The 16,818-nt window shown below is 35.3% G+C and overlaps 1 protein-coding gene across 1 annotated transcript; it reads right to left on the bottom strand.

The window, feature by feature from the left end:
* Positions 1-4,953: 4,953 nt before the first annotated feature.
* On the bottom strand, positions 4,954-16,322 carry LOC129431196 (ETS homologous factor). The gene is made up of 6 exons (XM_055188961.2): positions 16,174-16,322; positions 15,995-16,015; positions 13,307-13,457; positions 10,673-10,797; positions 10,452-10,596; positions 4,954-5,666 (listed from the first exon to the last, which is right to left on the bottom strand). Exons 2-6 carry the CDS (start codon positions 16,013-16,015, stop codon positions 5,350-5,352), a joined length of 759 nt encoding a protein of 252 aa, XP_055044936.2. The 5' UTR covers positions 16,174-16,322; the 3' UTR covers positions 4,954-5,349.
* Between the last annotated feature and the right edge of the window lie 496 nt (positions 16,323-16,818).

Below are 16,818 nucleotides of genomic sequence, written 5' to 3'. Positions count from 1 at the left end.
ATGCAAAATAATATACAAAACTATATTATCAGGGGTGTAAAAATACCTTTTTATAATGAACTGTTATGTTTTTATTACCATTCTATTTACCATACATTTTTATCTACATACAAAGAGGGTCCCCTTACGTGGAAGTCGCCATTTTGTGCCGCCATGTTTCTACAGAAGCCCTTAACGGACAAACTTTTTTACTAAGTTGTCTCCGTCAATTACATGTGTTTCCAGTGGCGGGTATTATAGCTTTTCTATGCGTTTCAAAACAAGGGGTGAGCAGTGGACTGAGCCGTTGGTCGCAATTTGCAACCTCACTACTGGATGCCGCTAAAATTTACACACTGCACCTTTAAATGAGCGAACTGTATGTCTACATTTTTAATATGCATGGAATTCCTGGGCCTATACTGCATTTTCCTAATTTGCATAACAAACAGAATACAATGCACATAATATCCGTATACCTTGATACAATGGGCTTGACTCAACATTTTCACTGTGACAAATCAACTGGAAAAATGTGATTTTAAATGCAAAAAGTTTTTTTTAACTACCACACAATTACTCAATGCCAGCTTACTGTAACCACGTGCAGTAATGTAATGAAGTCATCATACAACAATGTTGCATTAAATTTTGTTTACAGTCAGATACTGTATCACAATCATTTTTTACAAAGACAATTTTTAGTGTAAACTATAAAATACACAGCATAATGTTATTGCCATGCCATCTCTAAAGACCCACTTATGCCACCTTGAGGTAAAACTTTCAAATCAAAATCAACTATTTTTTTTTAACATGTACATCTTTTAAAAGTTGTATATTAACCTTAACAAAGCAAATACACTGTTAAAAGTGGTGACCTAGGATTGTTACAATAATGAGCTATTTTTACCTGTTGTAACTTACACTGTCAAAAATAAAGGTACGAGGCTGTCACTGGGGCAGTACCCTTTAAAAAAGGTCCTAATATGTACCATTTAGGTACAAATATGTACCTTTAAAGGTACATTTTGGCAGTTCAAAGTACTAATATGCGCCCTTTGGGTACAAAGGTGTACCTTTTTGAAAGGGTACTGTCCCAGTGACAACTTTTGTACCTTTATTTCTGAGAGTGTATACATTTATTTTTGTTAGTCTCATCTGATGTATTAAACATGCTAATTTTAAATATTTTATTTTTATGTATTGAATAAAATCAAATTAATTTAACATGTGAAGCTCATTTTTAGGTTAGGTATATAAAAGTTCAAATGGTTGCATTGGTTGTCAATTAAAGCGTTGCTCCATCAGTTTCTGTACTGTAGCTGATAAACAAACATCTTTTTTCCTCATGTCGATGATTAACAGTTCTGTTGCAGGGACGGTTTTCAAGTGTACACATGCTTTGCATACGTGGCCATGTTGTGAATATGCGTACGGAGGAGTCTGGCGGTGGGTTGGTTGTAAACTGCCATGAGGCAGAGCACAAGTTGTCATCTGTGTGAGCCCATCATCACACTGAGGTTTATCGATGCTTAAGTAATGAGCCATGCGAGATATCAACAGACTGGAAAAGAATAGAGATGAAAAATATAAGGCAGGTGGGCTGATGAAAACTGATAGGGCTGGAAGTCAGACTCTGATGAGGGTCTGCACGTCTGACCTCTGTCTGAACTTGAAGAACTAAATATACTGCACATACGTTATACATTATACACAGGGCCTCAGTTTTGCATAAGGGCTTAGATTTATGTTAATGTCATTGTAATGTAATGTTTACTATTCTGTATATCATCATATATTTATTTTCAGATATAATGACTGTTTTGTTTAAATACCACATTGTTTACTCCTCTTATAAAACAGTATACTATTGTATTGGACTTATTACTGTTTTTAATGGACATGTACACTAGGTGTACCCTAATATGTACTATTTAGGTACAGATATATTTGGTACCAATTTGGTACGTTTTTTTGAGGCACTCATTTGGTGCAATGGTGTACTTTTGGCAAGAGTAGCCTACTGACCCAGAAACAGCTAGGGATCATTATTTGACTATTCAATCTGACAGTGTATTACAGGTTATAGACTGTTGACCACCTGCTGGATTACCTAAATACTGTACCTTCAGTGGGAGATGCTAAAAAACAAGACAATTTAAAGAATTTGCTAATTCAGATATGAAAATGTACTCCCTCATGCTATCCCACATATATCAACATTTCATATTAAACAATTTTATTATAAATTTGCTCATTTTATATAAAATTTCTGAATTAGTGTCATTGGTTCTCGCGTACCTCGTGACTAGTTAGTCATATGCGTGTTTTGTCACAAGGCACGCAAAAACCAGTGATTTTTGAAGATTTGACATGCAGTCATATTTGAATGTGAAACTAAAAAGTTTAAAGGCCCACTGTGGGAAAAATTTTTGTTTGGTGTTTTTAAGATGTTTTTAGACAAGCCATGTGCAAACTCATCATTCAAATGAGTATTTTCTCCATAAAACCAAAGACGGTATTATTCCCGCGGTTTAAAAAAACACCTTGGTTTCCAATGTCACAAACAAGTAATCAATCACATCGAAAGGCTACAGTTTAACACGTGGATCAGAAGTTCAAGTCATAGATATTATATACAGTATGCTGCATAGCCGAATGTAGCATCTATTTACATTTATATCTATGGTCAGAGCTGTGTAATTGAGTAGAGGCGGGGACTAATTAGCATATTCATAGATCCGTATAGACCGTTTCAGCAGTAACAACATAAACAAGCGGCTGCCGCAGTCCCCACATAACTTCCGGTAAACTCCGCTAAGAATAAATAACAACAAAGTTCTTTAAACATAGTTTATTTATATAACAAGCACAAAAACAACACATAGATTACCTAGGAAACCAAAACATTTGTTATTTTCGACGAGGCATTTGTTCAAGAGATCAGTTTAGCAAATAGTCAGACCATTAAAAAAAACGAAACTGGAAGTAAGGTTCGGATCCAGACGTGTATCACATGTGTCCGATGAAACCGTCTATATACTGAATGAGGCAATGGTGTAGAGTTAAATTCAAGCTGTTTTAAAGGGGTCATATTATGAGATGTAAACTAAATCTTTGGTGTCCCCAGAGTGCATAATTGAAGTTCTAGCTAAAAATTCCCCACAGATAATTAATTACAGCATGTTAAAATTGCCACTTTGTAGGCCTGAGCAAAAGTGTGCCGTTTTTGGGTGTTTCCTTTAAAATGCAAATGAGCGGATGAAGTGCAAACACTGATCACAATGATTGTGGTTTGTTGCAGTTGAAACTTGAAGTTGTTCTGTGAATTATTTTCTCTCTCTCTCTCTTTCTCTCTGTACTAAATGGCTGTGCCGTGGTTGGATAGTGCAGATTAAGGGGCGGTATTATCCTATTCTGAAATCACAATAGCAGCCTACAATGACCTATTTTTTCACATGAATGGTTTACCAAAACTAAGTTACTGGGTTAATCTTTTTCACATTTTCTAGGTTGATAGAAGCACTGGGGACCCAATTATAGCACTTGATATGTCCCCTTTAAAGCATAAAGAACTAAAACTTTTACATATGCTATTATGATGCGTAAAAGGAAACTCCACAAAAATATATGCTCATTTTCCAGCTCCCAGTTAAACATTTGATTTTTACCGTTTTGAAATTCATTTAGCTGAGGTTGATATTACACAGCCCCTGAAAATAGTCTCCTGCTATTGAAAGTAACCAAACGGGACTATTTTTGGGCAGTGCGTAATATCACTACACCTGCTGCAGCCAGGTTACAGCAGCAAAGTCGTTGATTATTACGCCAGAATGAGATTATAGTTCCTAGACTAGAAAATCACAACTTTTAATTTTCCGTCGGTCTTAGTACACGATGAAACTACAGAAGAGTCAAGTTTTAAATAGGAAAAATATTGAAAACTCTTTTTTAGCATGATGCTAATGGTTTAATCAGATTCAATGGATTGTGCTAAGCTATGCTAAAAGTGGTAGCACCAGACACGGAGATCGACTGAATGGATTCCAAAACGGTAAAAAAATCAAATGTTTACTTCTAGGGGAACTGGAAAATGAGCATATTTTCAAAATAAGTGGAGTGTCCCTTTAAAGATGAGTTTTAATTGATAAAATTCCTGACTACAGGGAGACTTTAAACATAGATAAGATAATTTGTTAGTACAAGCTATAAATTAAGAAAGATTTGCTAATGTGACAAAAAGGTGATCAGAAAAGACAAAATATTTATTGCGACGTTTCAAAGATCTTCCTCAATCATACATGCATCATGATGTATGGCAAGTTTTACATTTACATTTATGCATTGGCTTGAACCCATGATGACCTTTGCGCGGGCTATCGGAAGGTCCCTCTTTCAATAGGTATTGTCTTTAAAATTAGTTTACTCCCTCAGATGAATCACTTTATTGTTTTCTTTTCTGTTGTAAGTCCCTTTGGATAGAAGTGTCTGTAAATGTGGTCTTCTGAGTCACCGGAAACTGAATTACACCTATTTTCTGGACAATACCATGGACTGTTTGACATTACTGAACTTACGATTACTGTGCAAAGTTATGATAAATGCCAATGATAAATATTATCCAGGATTTTTGTGTCATGGCCTGCAAGAACTTAAAAATAGAGATGCTTCACAATGCCATAAGAACCTTTTCTGGCTGAATATTTCCTTAATGAACCTTTACCATCTGAAAACCTTTCTGTTTAAAAAAGGCTTTTTGTAGTGATAGAAGTTTATTTAAATTGTATAACAGTAAAAAATGACTCTTTTAAATGACCTTTGACTGAATGATTCTTTAAAGTAGCAAAAACAAAAATGGTTCTTCTATGGTTCACTGAGGAAGTTTTTAAGAGATGTTACATTTTGGGGGTTTTCGATCAAATCAATAATGGATAGTTTGTCTGAATGTAAAAATGTTATCAATATTATAAATTTTGCAACTTTGCTATTAAAAATTTTATTGAGGCATGTCAGGTACATTTCAATTTGATTGAAAAGTCAATATTAGCACAAAAATATCAAAACACAAAAGCAGTTTAACTACATACAACGTAGTAAAGGTCAACAATCCTTAGATTTACATATTTGAAAAATCAATTTCTTCACCTGTCATTCAAACATGATCCCTGTTATTCACAATCAAACATTTTCCCGTCTCAATTAAGTCTCAATTACCAAATAATATTTGATAATCACTTCATATGCCCAGATTGCATTAAGAACATGAACGTAACAGAGGCAACACCATCCTCTATAGTCTATAAAATACTCTGTATTTGTTGATATTTTCCCAGTTAGGAGAAATTGATTCAATGTATGGATGCCAGATTAACTACCCATGAATCTTTGAGAACTGTTTTGAAGTCCCCTCAGTGTTTTCTCAGTGAACTGATAGGTGAGTTTACGCTTGACTTTGCAAATCTCTCCTGTTCTGGAGTAGTTTCGGAGGGCTCTCGCCATTTTCTGGTACGTCATAGTCTTCCGGTTGCCCTTGCGTCGGCCCCACATCTCCGCCAGCTTTTCCTTGTTTTGGGAGGAGAACTGGAACGTTCCGTTGTTAGATTGGACCCACCAAATGCAGCTCCGCATATCTGGTGTCTGTAGCATCTCATATAAGAACTGAAACAGTCGTTCTTTTCTTTTACCTAAAAAAAATTGTATTGTTTATTAATTTTTTATTTCATAAAACGATAACTTCACTAGTTTTCTACTGTATTGTTTGCATCAGTTGAAAATGAGCAACATGGTAAAACCATAAACTACATAAAATTTGACAAAAACTGTGTAACTTGTTCCAAATGTTTACATGACAACGATTTAGTGAAAAACAGAAAAAAGTGTTTCCTTTGCATCTATGAAAAATTTCACATACACACGACAACGCATCCGCATTTACACAGATCTGCAGAGATGACTAATTCAACTGTATTACATGTACCAGGCCGGTAGACCTTGTAAAGTAACACTTTACTCCTTTACACATATGCATTCTTCTGCACTGTAAAATGTGAAGACTTAGGGCTCTATCTTACACCCAGCGCAATGCAGCGCAATGCGTGACGCAAGTGTTTTTTGCTAGTTTCCATCCTGCTTAATTATAATTTTCATGTTTAGCGCCGCGTTGTTTAAATAGCAAATTTGCACCCCCTTTTTTGCACCCCGTTTGCGGCCATGGGCGTTCTGCTCTGAAAACGAGGTGTGTTCAGGCGCATTGTTGGCGCGTTGCTATTTTGAGGCAACTAAAATAGACTACGCCATTGACCAACAAAAACCTGCTCTAAAGTTTAAGTCAATGGCGCAATATGTTGTTTTGTTATTTAAAGAGTGCATTAGTAATATGCGCCTAAACGGGACGACAACGCAGGTTTGCTTAACACATTGCTTAACACATACATGAATGCAGCACAAAAACACTTTTAAATATGAAAGATTAAATGATTGAATGTAAAAGATTATTATTGAGTCTCTTGGACATAAATGAGGACTAATTATGAGACGTTTAAAGGCGTTAAGAGCTGCATCACCTGTAGTCTGGTAAGTAAATAAATGCTTTGCTTTAAACAAATGTATCTGTTTATAAATGTTTTTTTTTTTAAATGCTACCTCACGGATTTAGTGTATATGATGACTCTGTACCTGCGGATATGGTGAGATGAGAAACATTTTTAAGTAATGCTTAAAAAAAAAACTGACGCTGTCCAAGTGCTGAAACGTGCTGAGAGCCGTTTGTAAATTCTTTATCTCCTGTTTGTTACAAATAAAGTCTTTTTAGAGTACAAACCTTTTCTTACATACTTGTACAGGTAAATTATTTTTTGATGATATTGTATAGCCATACATATAAAGCAATTAAAAGCTTGCTTTTTTACTTCCATGACTAAAAGAAAACGGGTTTTAAAAGTTTTAATGAAAAAATAACAATTTCAATCCAAGTGAAAAAATACACAATTATTTAAATTTAATGTTAAACTGGGGATCTTCTTCATCCGCTTAGTTTTTTAATTTACAAAGTCCGTCATCTAAATAGGGATTAGACATAGCGCCAGCGCAACTGGCTTTTAAAGGGGATGAGAGCTAAGACTCTGATTGGTTTATTGCACGTTACGCCCAAAATACTCCCATTAATCATTAAAAAATAGGACCAACCCTTTTCGACCATGCGCTCGGCGCACAAACCATTTTTCCCGTCGTTAAACTAGCAAAAGTTCATTCGGACAAGCCCATTTAGACGTTGCACTGTGCGCTTTAGACAATGCGCTTAGATTGTTAGGGCCCTTAAAAAAAGTAACTTTGAAAGTTACTTCAATTAAAGTGAATTTTTTGTTGAACAGCTTTCAAACAAACAATAAACAAATGGGAAAAAAACGTTTATCCTATTTTTATTTTTTATCTGTTTATAAACTCGTAAATATTAGTTAGAGATCAGATTCAGAATGATTATCAAAACATACACGGAGTATAAAATTAATAAATAATTTTTTGCTTCAGTTTTTGTATAAATTGGGTTTTATCTAGTGGATAATTTTACAGATTACAGTATAACAGATAACTATAAAAACTCATTAGGAACACGATTTTTCATGCAAATATTTTCTCTTAATTGACGAGATAACTCGTCAATGGCGGGAAATGAGTTAAGTTATTTTAAGTTGATCCAACTCTAAAACATAACTGTACACCACTGATCTATATAAATGACTGGATTGCGCATAGAACGCTTAACGTAACAGCGTGAGGTGAAGCCAGCGCAGAGTTCGAGCCGCCATCTTGGTATACCCAACCGGCAAAGAGCGTCATTGACTTCCATTCAAAATCATGTTTTAAATTCACCCACTTTACAGCGTATCAGTCACGCAAGATTATTTTTAGGATATGTGTTCGTAAATTAACTGTTAATTCTGGTGTTATTTGCAATGTTTATGCTTTAATCGGGCAGGAAAATGGATTTATAAAAAACCGTTAAGGTGAGTGTGTCTGCTGCGTTCTGTTAATGACACGGGTATAAATAAAGTTTTTTTTGACATTCAGCTACACGGTCAGCGTTATTTCTCTAAATAAGTTGAGGTAACTTGTCATTTTAGATAACATAAAACCAGCAAATTATTGCATGCACATATGGTACAAATTATGATTATTTATTTAGATTTCAGAATGAGCACGTTTATTGTCATTAATACTAAATTTGCTGCGGTCTGTCTGCTGATCTGATACTGTAATGAAGATTAATGTATAATAACTGATTAAAAACTAAAATGTACAACTTTCAGTAAATAACTATGTACATGCTTAGGACGTTTGTGTTGTAATAATGTACAGGGTAACTTCAGATATAAAAACGAAGACTAGTGAAGTGATGTTTTATCATTAAAATCTGATCGCGTCCATTGATTTAATAGAACGTTTGGGTATACCAACATGGCGGCGCGGTGGCTTCACAGTTGTGACGTCATGCGCAATCCAGTCATTTATATAGATCAGTGCTGTACACATACATAAACAATTAAATACAAACAATCAAGATGGTGAAAACATTGAGCAGTTTTGTTTAGACACACAATGAAAGTGACCCTAGACTATAAAGTAGTGTCATTTTGTAAACTTGGAGAGGGGGTTAAAAAACTTAAAGTTAATAAACTTAAAACTTTCAAGTTAAAAAAACTTTTTGAATAGCACAAACACAGTCCTGTCTACTGTAAAAATCAATATCAACACAAGTTTTTGTTTTACGTAAATTTACTTTACATAAATTAAGTTAAATAAAGTTATATCAACAATTTACCATTTAAAAACCTAAAATATTAAGTTTAAATTACTTGCATAACCAATTTGATTAAACTTGCACGCAGCATTGCAGCTTTCTTTACAGTGTAAGACACCATTGTTGTTTTGATTATACTCTTACTTACCTATAGACCGTTTCATCGGGCGTACGTGCGGTGACGCGATAAGCATCTGGTCCGAACTTTACTTCCGGTTTCTGTTTGTTTAATGGTCTGAATAGTTGCTGAAACTGAACCTTTAAACAAATTCCTCGTCGAAAATAACAAATGTTTTGGGTTCCTATGTAATCTATGTGTTGTTTATTTTGCTTGTTATATAAATAAACTACTTTAAAAGGACGTTGTTGTTATTTATTCTTCGCAGAGTTTACCGGAAGTTACGTGATGACCACGAAAGCCGCGTGTTTATGCTGTTACTGCTGAAACCGTCTATAGACTGAATGAAAACATAACGTCAAAGTTTTCACAGATTCACATTCACGTAATTTACACGTGGACAACAAGGCATCGTTATTAAAAGCTTGCACTTTGAAACCCGTCAAGTATGCGTTTTCAGGACTCCAATAGGTCCTTGTTATGTAATCACAAAAATCTTTACAGTTTATTGTTGTCATGTAAATGGCCCCATAGACAAAACAATAACCCCTAGCCTGGGTGCCAGCCGAATTTAGCAACGGCCAAAACACATTGTAGGCAGGGGAAATTAGGTCTGGAATCGCTCCGTAGTGGCGCTACTATGCTCAAACAAAAACTGTCGGACCAATCAAATTGTCAGGGAGGGCTTTATACGATGATGGACAGATGATCAACAGTAACGTAATCAACCACGTGACCAAAGGGCGCTTGCGTTGAATCCGTTTACAACACAGGCGGCTGCCCCTGGAGAATTTATATAAGAATATTATGCCATTGGGTCTGTTCTAGAAGATATTGACAGCGCATTGATTTTAAAAGAGGAACAGAGAAACGCGATCAATACATTTGTTGATCAAAAAATATGTATGGCAAAGTTTAATTTATCAGCTAACTCCGATGGTCGCTAAGAAGATGGGACACAATGAAAATGGGCAACTCGGCGTGCATGACAACGTGGATATAACTAGCGGTTGTTGCCAGCTCCTTTTTGGAAGTTCATCTAACTTACGAATGGTAAGGGATAGTCTGACTGTATGACTTGGTAAATAACTCACAATGTTGTGATATGAATGAAATGTTGTAAACATAGTAGGTGTCAAAGTACGTTCGCTAACTCAGACTTAGCATAATCATAATGTTAGTGTCATTGTAGTGAAATAACTAGAAGTTCGGCCAGGCTGCAAAAGACGCCATTTCAACATACGTCGCACACTGGCTTGCTCTGATTGGTTGGAGGTCAATCCAATTGAGTGCAGAGACATTTTTCGTCCTAGTTCGGTTGAAACACACTCCATAGTCCCAGCCCAATGGAGCGGTTTCAGACTCAAATTCTGACTAGAATCGAGTATGACAACGTCAGGCTAAATAACACCCTTATGATTCACTCGAATCTAGTGGTTCAAATGACTCACTCGAATATGTGAATCTCAACTGTCCAAACAATCAAATTCGCAAAACTGAATCATTCTTAGGTGACAAAAGGACAATTGATGGATAAACAATGCCATGTCTTACCCGAGAGTGGCGAATAAGCCAAGGAATCACACACCATCTGTCTCTTCCCGTCTGCACTCGGAGACGGTGGGAATTCTTGACAGCCAGAGCTGGTAGACAGCGAATCTGAATCACTGCAATGGTTTCTGTCATACTGGCAGTGTCCCTAAAAAACAGATTATTGCTATTAACAACAACCACTAATGACTTTCCCAAACTTCTTTTATTTCACCATGACTTACCCATTCATTGAGACTGGACTGACAGGGCCACGACTGATGCTGATGGGTCTGTTCATGTGTGTTCTCTGTCGCTGCTACTCCACCATAATGCCATTCATATGCATAGCGGCCGGACCAACTGTTCTCTGTAGAAAGAAATCAATAAATATTTCTCCATACAATACAATCAACAAACAATTTCGGAAGCTGGTTTTGTTTGAGGTTATGTAGTTTTACTAAACATTTTAAGGTCTGATCAATGGCGGATGTGGGAATTGTTTAAGAAACCTGTTTGTGACCCTCCCCGTGAAGCATAAAGTCTCATAATCTAATAATGTGATTTGGAGCATAAAATCATTGATTTTACATCGATTTCAATCTTTTAAATGACCTTACTCAAGGCTATACTTTCACCGAATGTTCTTAATGTTAAATAGTAAGATTTTGGGCCCTATCATACACCCGGCGCAATGCACCGCAATGCGCAACAGAAGTGTTTTTTGCTAGTTTTAGCCGACACAGTTATCTTTTTCTAGCCTGGTTAGCCAGACCTACATCAAGATGTAAGGTCTGGCAACTCTTCACACAAACGGCTCAATGCAAGGGGCGGGATATAAGGTTGTCCCTCAAAATGCCTCTGTACGCAATAGGATAGCGCTATGACCAATCAGAGCAACGAAGAAGGTGACGTATGAGTCCCCTGCGTTTCCCCACCAGTGGAGCTAATTGTTATATCAAACTTTTACCGTAACCAGTCGGCAAAACTCCAAACAAATCTTTCTTGCTTAAAAAGGACTTCAGTAGGGTTATTTGCTCTTCTCTCAAAGAAAAACATAAGTCTAAGTCCTCCAGAGTCGCGGCCAAAGCCGCTTCAAAAGAAAGCTGTTCGCCAGCAGCAGCAGCCATTCTTTGTTTTCAAGTAGGAACCGTCGCAGGCAGCTCTGTCGTCATCATGTTAAGCCCGCCCCACAGACGCTACACACGATGTGATTGGCCTGACCAAATTTTGGTTTTTGGAGTTGTTAAGTGTATTGTGAGTGCCTAGACTAAACCCTGGCAGCAAATATATTTTGCGGCCGCTAGGGTGCGTCTAGATTTCTAGGCTAATCTTTTTCACGTCTAGGGTCACATTGTTTAAATTATGCATTTGCACCCATTTGTGCGCCCATGGGCGCTCTGGTCTGAAAACGAGGTGTGTTCAGGTGCATTGTTGGCGGGTTGTTATTTTGAGGCAACTAAAATAAACTTCGCCAATAAAATAAACTACGCCATTAACCAACTAAAACCTGGTGTGAGGTCAATGGCGCAATACTGTTTTTGTTATTTAAAGAGCGCGTTCACTGTTAGACTTAACAGTAATTTCTACAGTTTCTTACCACAAAATGCCCAGTAAAATACCATCATTTTCTCTTCCAGTTCATTACTGTAATATGCATTGCATTATGGGTATTGACATTTAATTTACAGTGATTTACTGTATGTTTTGAATTTGCGGTAGACTGCTGTAAAACAACAGCAGTAGTGCTACTGTAGTTGAATAAAACAGTGTTATAAAAGCATATAAAAATAAAATATATCTATGAAATAAAATACACTTTATTTGTTATGCTTTTAGCAGTGAAGCAAATTTCAAAATGTGAATTGTTTTTCAGCAGTGTAAATAATTTATTGAGAATTGTAGATAGAAACAAGAAAGGGATTATGTATAAATGCTTGAGCGTCAGATTTGAATTTGACCTCAAGACTTCAAAACACTAGTGATGTCAAGATTTCTCTTTTTCGGAGTGTCGGGAGAGTGACAGAAGAGGCTACTTGGGGATTATAGCGAGTAACCTTTATTAAGTGACTCTGTGGCACTGTGGTAGGGTTATGGACCTATGGCATGGGTGACCTGGGTTCGATTTCCCCTCAAGACAATAGATTTTTTAAAACTAGCTTACAGTACGGGTATAATACTGTAAAATGGAACTGCGGTAAAGGCAGCATACTGTAAAAAAACATGTACAGTTATGGTACTGTAATGGGGCAGTTACAGTAACTCACTGGATTACCGCATTTATACAATAAAAAGTCTAACAGTGTAGTAATATGCACCTATAAACAGGACGACAACGCGTGTTATTACACACATAGATGCGCAGCAGCACACAATCATTTTTAAATATGAAAATTTAAAGTATTAAAATATAAAAGATTATTATTGATTTTCTTAGACATACATATTGAATATATAAAAATGCTTATTTTTAAATCAATCTTAAACTTATGATCTTCTTCCTCTGCATACAGTTTTTCCGCGTACAAACTCCGCCATGTAAATAGGGAATTCGCTTTAGTGCATATCCAACTGGCTTTTAAAGAAAAATGACGTTAGCTGTGACCTTTTCACAGACTGAATCACACTGTTGGAATTTTTCTCTGTTCAACTTAAAACCTCTGTTTTAAGTCGGGGGTGTTTTTTGGTTCCTGAGGATGTTTTGACATGCCCTGACATTTGTGCTTATTTTAGTTTTCCACCAGCTTCCTCTAACTAAACAATGCTTTATATTTTCTGTGACATGGACTCTCCTGTACCAAATGATCTGAAAAATCACTTACACTATGCTTAAAAATAACAGAAGTGGGTTTTCCCTCAGCTTCCCTCCAAACACTCACCTGCTATGCTGTGCTCCTGTTCAGTTCTGCTTTGGACACATGGTCCTGACATCACCTCCACTGAGTGCTCCTGCAGGTACTCCTCAATCACATCAAGATCCACAATCCCTGATGACGCTTCCCTGGGTCCAAGATCTTGAAAATATTGAATCTGTGTGTACATGAATGCATACTGTCAGAAAGAAAATGGTTAAAATATGTACCCCAGCTGTCACTGGGGCTCTACCCTTTCAAAAAGTAAAACTTAAGAGCACCTAAAGAGTTCATATTAGTACCTAAAAGATACAAATTAGCATCACAAAGGTAAATATTTGTACTAAATGTATCTGTATCCATTGAAAGATATAGGACCATTTTAAAGGGTACATATTTTTTTTATCATTTTTACTCACTGTAAAAAAATTTGCTGTAATTATGCAGCTGGTTGCCAGTAACTTACTGTAGAAGATAAAGACTGAAAATGCTTCATGTTCATTTAACTTTGAACAAACTGTTTCCAGTAAATAACATAAATGTAAAATCTACAGTATGTTACCGGCAGCTAGTTGCCACAGTAATACTGTAATTTCTACAGAAATTGTTTTACAGTGAGTGCATTTGACATCAATGCATCACTGAATAAGATACACGTTTTATACAATGTACTGAAATTATGTACACTGTACACTTACATTTTTAAGTTCAATCAATTTGGATTTACAAGTCATTGACTAGTAATGAGTTGCTGTAACTTATAAAATAAAGTTGACACAACTAAAGCAAATTCAACTTGATTTATTAAGCAACTCACACTGTAAAAAATACTTTGCTGCCTTAACATTTTTTGTTAAATCAACTCAGATTTACAAGTCATGTCAACAGATATGAGTTGTCACAACTTATAAAATATAGTTGAGAAAAGTCAACTTAATTTTATTAGTTATAACAACTCACCTGTAGTTATAACAACTCATCTCTAGTCAAGATAAATAATATGAAGTTGAAACTGACTTGTAAACCCGAGTTGATTCAACAAAAAATTTTAAGGCAGCAAAGTATTTTTTACAGTGTATCACTTGTCAAGATGTTGAAATGACTTGTAAATCCTAGTTGATTGAACTTAAAAATGTAAGTGCAGAAATATTTTTACAGTGTATAAATGTTGCAACACACTGTAAAAATACTTTGCTGCCTTAAAATGTTTTGTTAAATCAACTCAGATTTACAAGTCATGTCAACTTACTATTTATCTTGACAAGAGATGAGTTGACTTTTTTCAACTATATTTTTTATAAGTTATAACAACTCACCTGTAGTTATAAGAACTCAACTCAAGATAAATAATAGTAGGTTGAGATGACTTGTAAATCTGAGTTGATGCAACAACAAAAATTGTACCTTAATTTGTTTCATGTTAAACTTACAGGACAGAATTTATTGTAGCCTAATTTAGAAAATTATAAATGTAAAGCACAGCTGTGTAAATAAGTAGGTTATAATATCCAAAGTTTTACAATTTTTTAACAAGAATATCTAACCAAGTAATAATAAAGGGTGAAACTGTGTTTGCAGCGGACACATTTGCATCGTGAGTTTGAGTAAACAGTTTCGGGTTACATTATGCATCTATTTTGACAGACAAAGTAGATCCTGTAAACACGCAAGCGTATACATAGGCCCTTGGACATTTTGGCCATACATGTAAATGAATTTACATCATTACAATACACAAATTTCACCATAAAAACACATCAAACTATGCAACATTTTTTTTTTTAAAGTTTGTTAGAGTTACGCAGTAAATAAATTTGGTAGAAATGTCAGTATTACAGGTGTTGGCAGCTGTTTGCCAGTAACTTATTGTAGATTTAAATTTGTTATTTACTGGCAACAGTTTGTTTAAAGTTAAATGAACATTAAACATTAACAAGTCTTTGTCTTTACAGAATAAAACTATAAAATAACAGCCTCGTACAAAGCTTTCTGGGAACCAAACTCTGAAGGAAAAATAACATTTTCGGTTCCCAGAATGCTTTGCATGAGGCTGTTATTTTATAGTTTTATTCTGTAAAGATAAAAACATATTAATGTTTAATATTCATTTAATTTTGAACAAACTGTTGCCAGTAAATAACATAAATTTAAATCTAAAGTAAGTTAATGGCAAACAGCTACAGCACTTTTTTAACCATGCACTGTAAAAAATACTTAAACATTTTTGTTAAATCAACTCAGATTTACAAGTCATGTCAACAGAGATATTTTAAAATATAGTTGAGAAAAGTCAACTTAATTTTATAAGTTATAACAACTCATCTCTAGTCAAGATGAATAATAGTAAGTTGAAATGACTTGTAAATCCGAGTTGATTTAACAAAAAATGTTAAGGCAGCAAAGTATTTTTTACAGAACCGCATGCATATCTGCAGAGTAAATATAATGCAAAGTTTGCAAAAATAGTTTGCATTAATGTTTAATATTTCACCTGGTTTGGAAATATATTACTATTTTTTGCTTTTCTTTTGAAAAGCATTTATTGACAATCGTTGTATAAACTCAGATTCAACAAAGCTGGAACAATTCAAGTATACCACAGTTGATCTGTTATGATCTTTACTTTTTTATAAATTAATTTTATTTACTATTTAGCTTCAGTTTTTTTCCAAACCTGTTCAGTCCATCAAAAATAGAAGTATAAATAATACTCACACTTTCAAGGGTTGCCAGCATCTGAAAAAATACACAAGGTAGATTTGTTTATCAAATAAAGTTAAAGCCTAAAAAAATCAAGGAAATAAATCAAAACCAAAACTTTTAGGAGCAACGTCAGCAAACTTGCATTTGTTTACATAACATTAGATAACTTTTTTAAATGAGAGTTAAATTACCTTGATGTCTTTCCTTTTGATGTTGCTGAGACAGATTTAAATGTATCACAACCGACAGGTAAGAAACACTGTGTTGAATACACTGTAACTGCTGAAAAAGAGGGTGGGGTAATGCATCACCTGTTATACACACCTGTTTCCCTTATCTGTCCCCTTTATATCCTCTAAACTTTCTCCCCCTCCCACCGTCCTCCTCCCTCGTACTGACATACTAAAAACATTGTGCCTGCCTTCTGTCATCAAAATGCAAATCTCTATTAGTCAAACATTCAGCTGGGTTTAACAGTAATGGAGTTCTTACAGCCACTCCCCTTATGTTTTGGTCTGTGTCTGTACTCGGTGGGATTTTACTTGTAACTGCCATAGCAATTATAGAGGTGTATTATTCTGTAACATCATTAAGATGACTGTTAGGTTCGGGAACCAGACAGTTGTATTATGATATGGAGTCCTTGAGGTTCATATAATTTAACTCATTTGCATAAAGCTGGATGACACGAAAAGCTTTCATTATGTGATCATCTTATTTCCTGGTCAGTAGACTGTGGTAACTGTATAACGCAGAATTCAGCTGTGATGTGCGTCAGAAAAAGTCTTGAAAAACAACAAAGCTCTTAAATAAAGCTCAGATTCATTAAACGCAGA

This window comes from Misgurnus anguillicaudatus, chromosome 13, assembly GCF_027580225.2.
Source record: "Misgurnus anguillicaudatus chromosome 13, ASM2758022v2, whole genome shotgun sequence".
Classification (NCBI taxonomy): domain Eukaryota; kingdom Metazoa; phylum Chordata; class Actinopteri; order Cypriniformes; family Cobitidae; genus Misgurnus; species Misgurnus anguillicaudatus.
The sequence above is the reverse complement of the archived record's forward strand: the minus strand, read 5'-3'. Positions and strand labels throughout refer to the sequence as shown.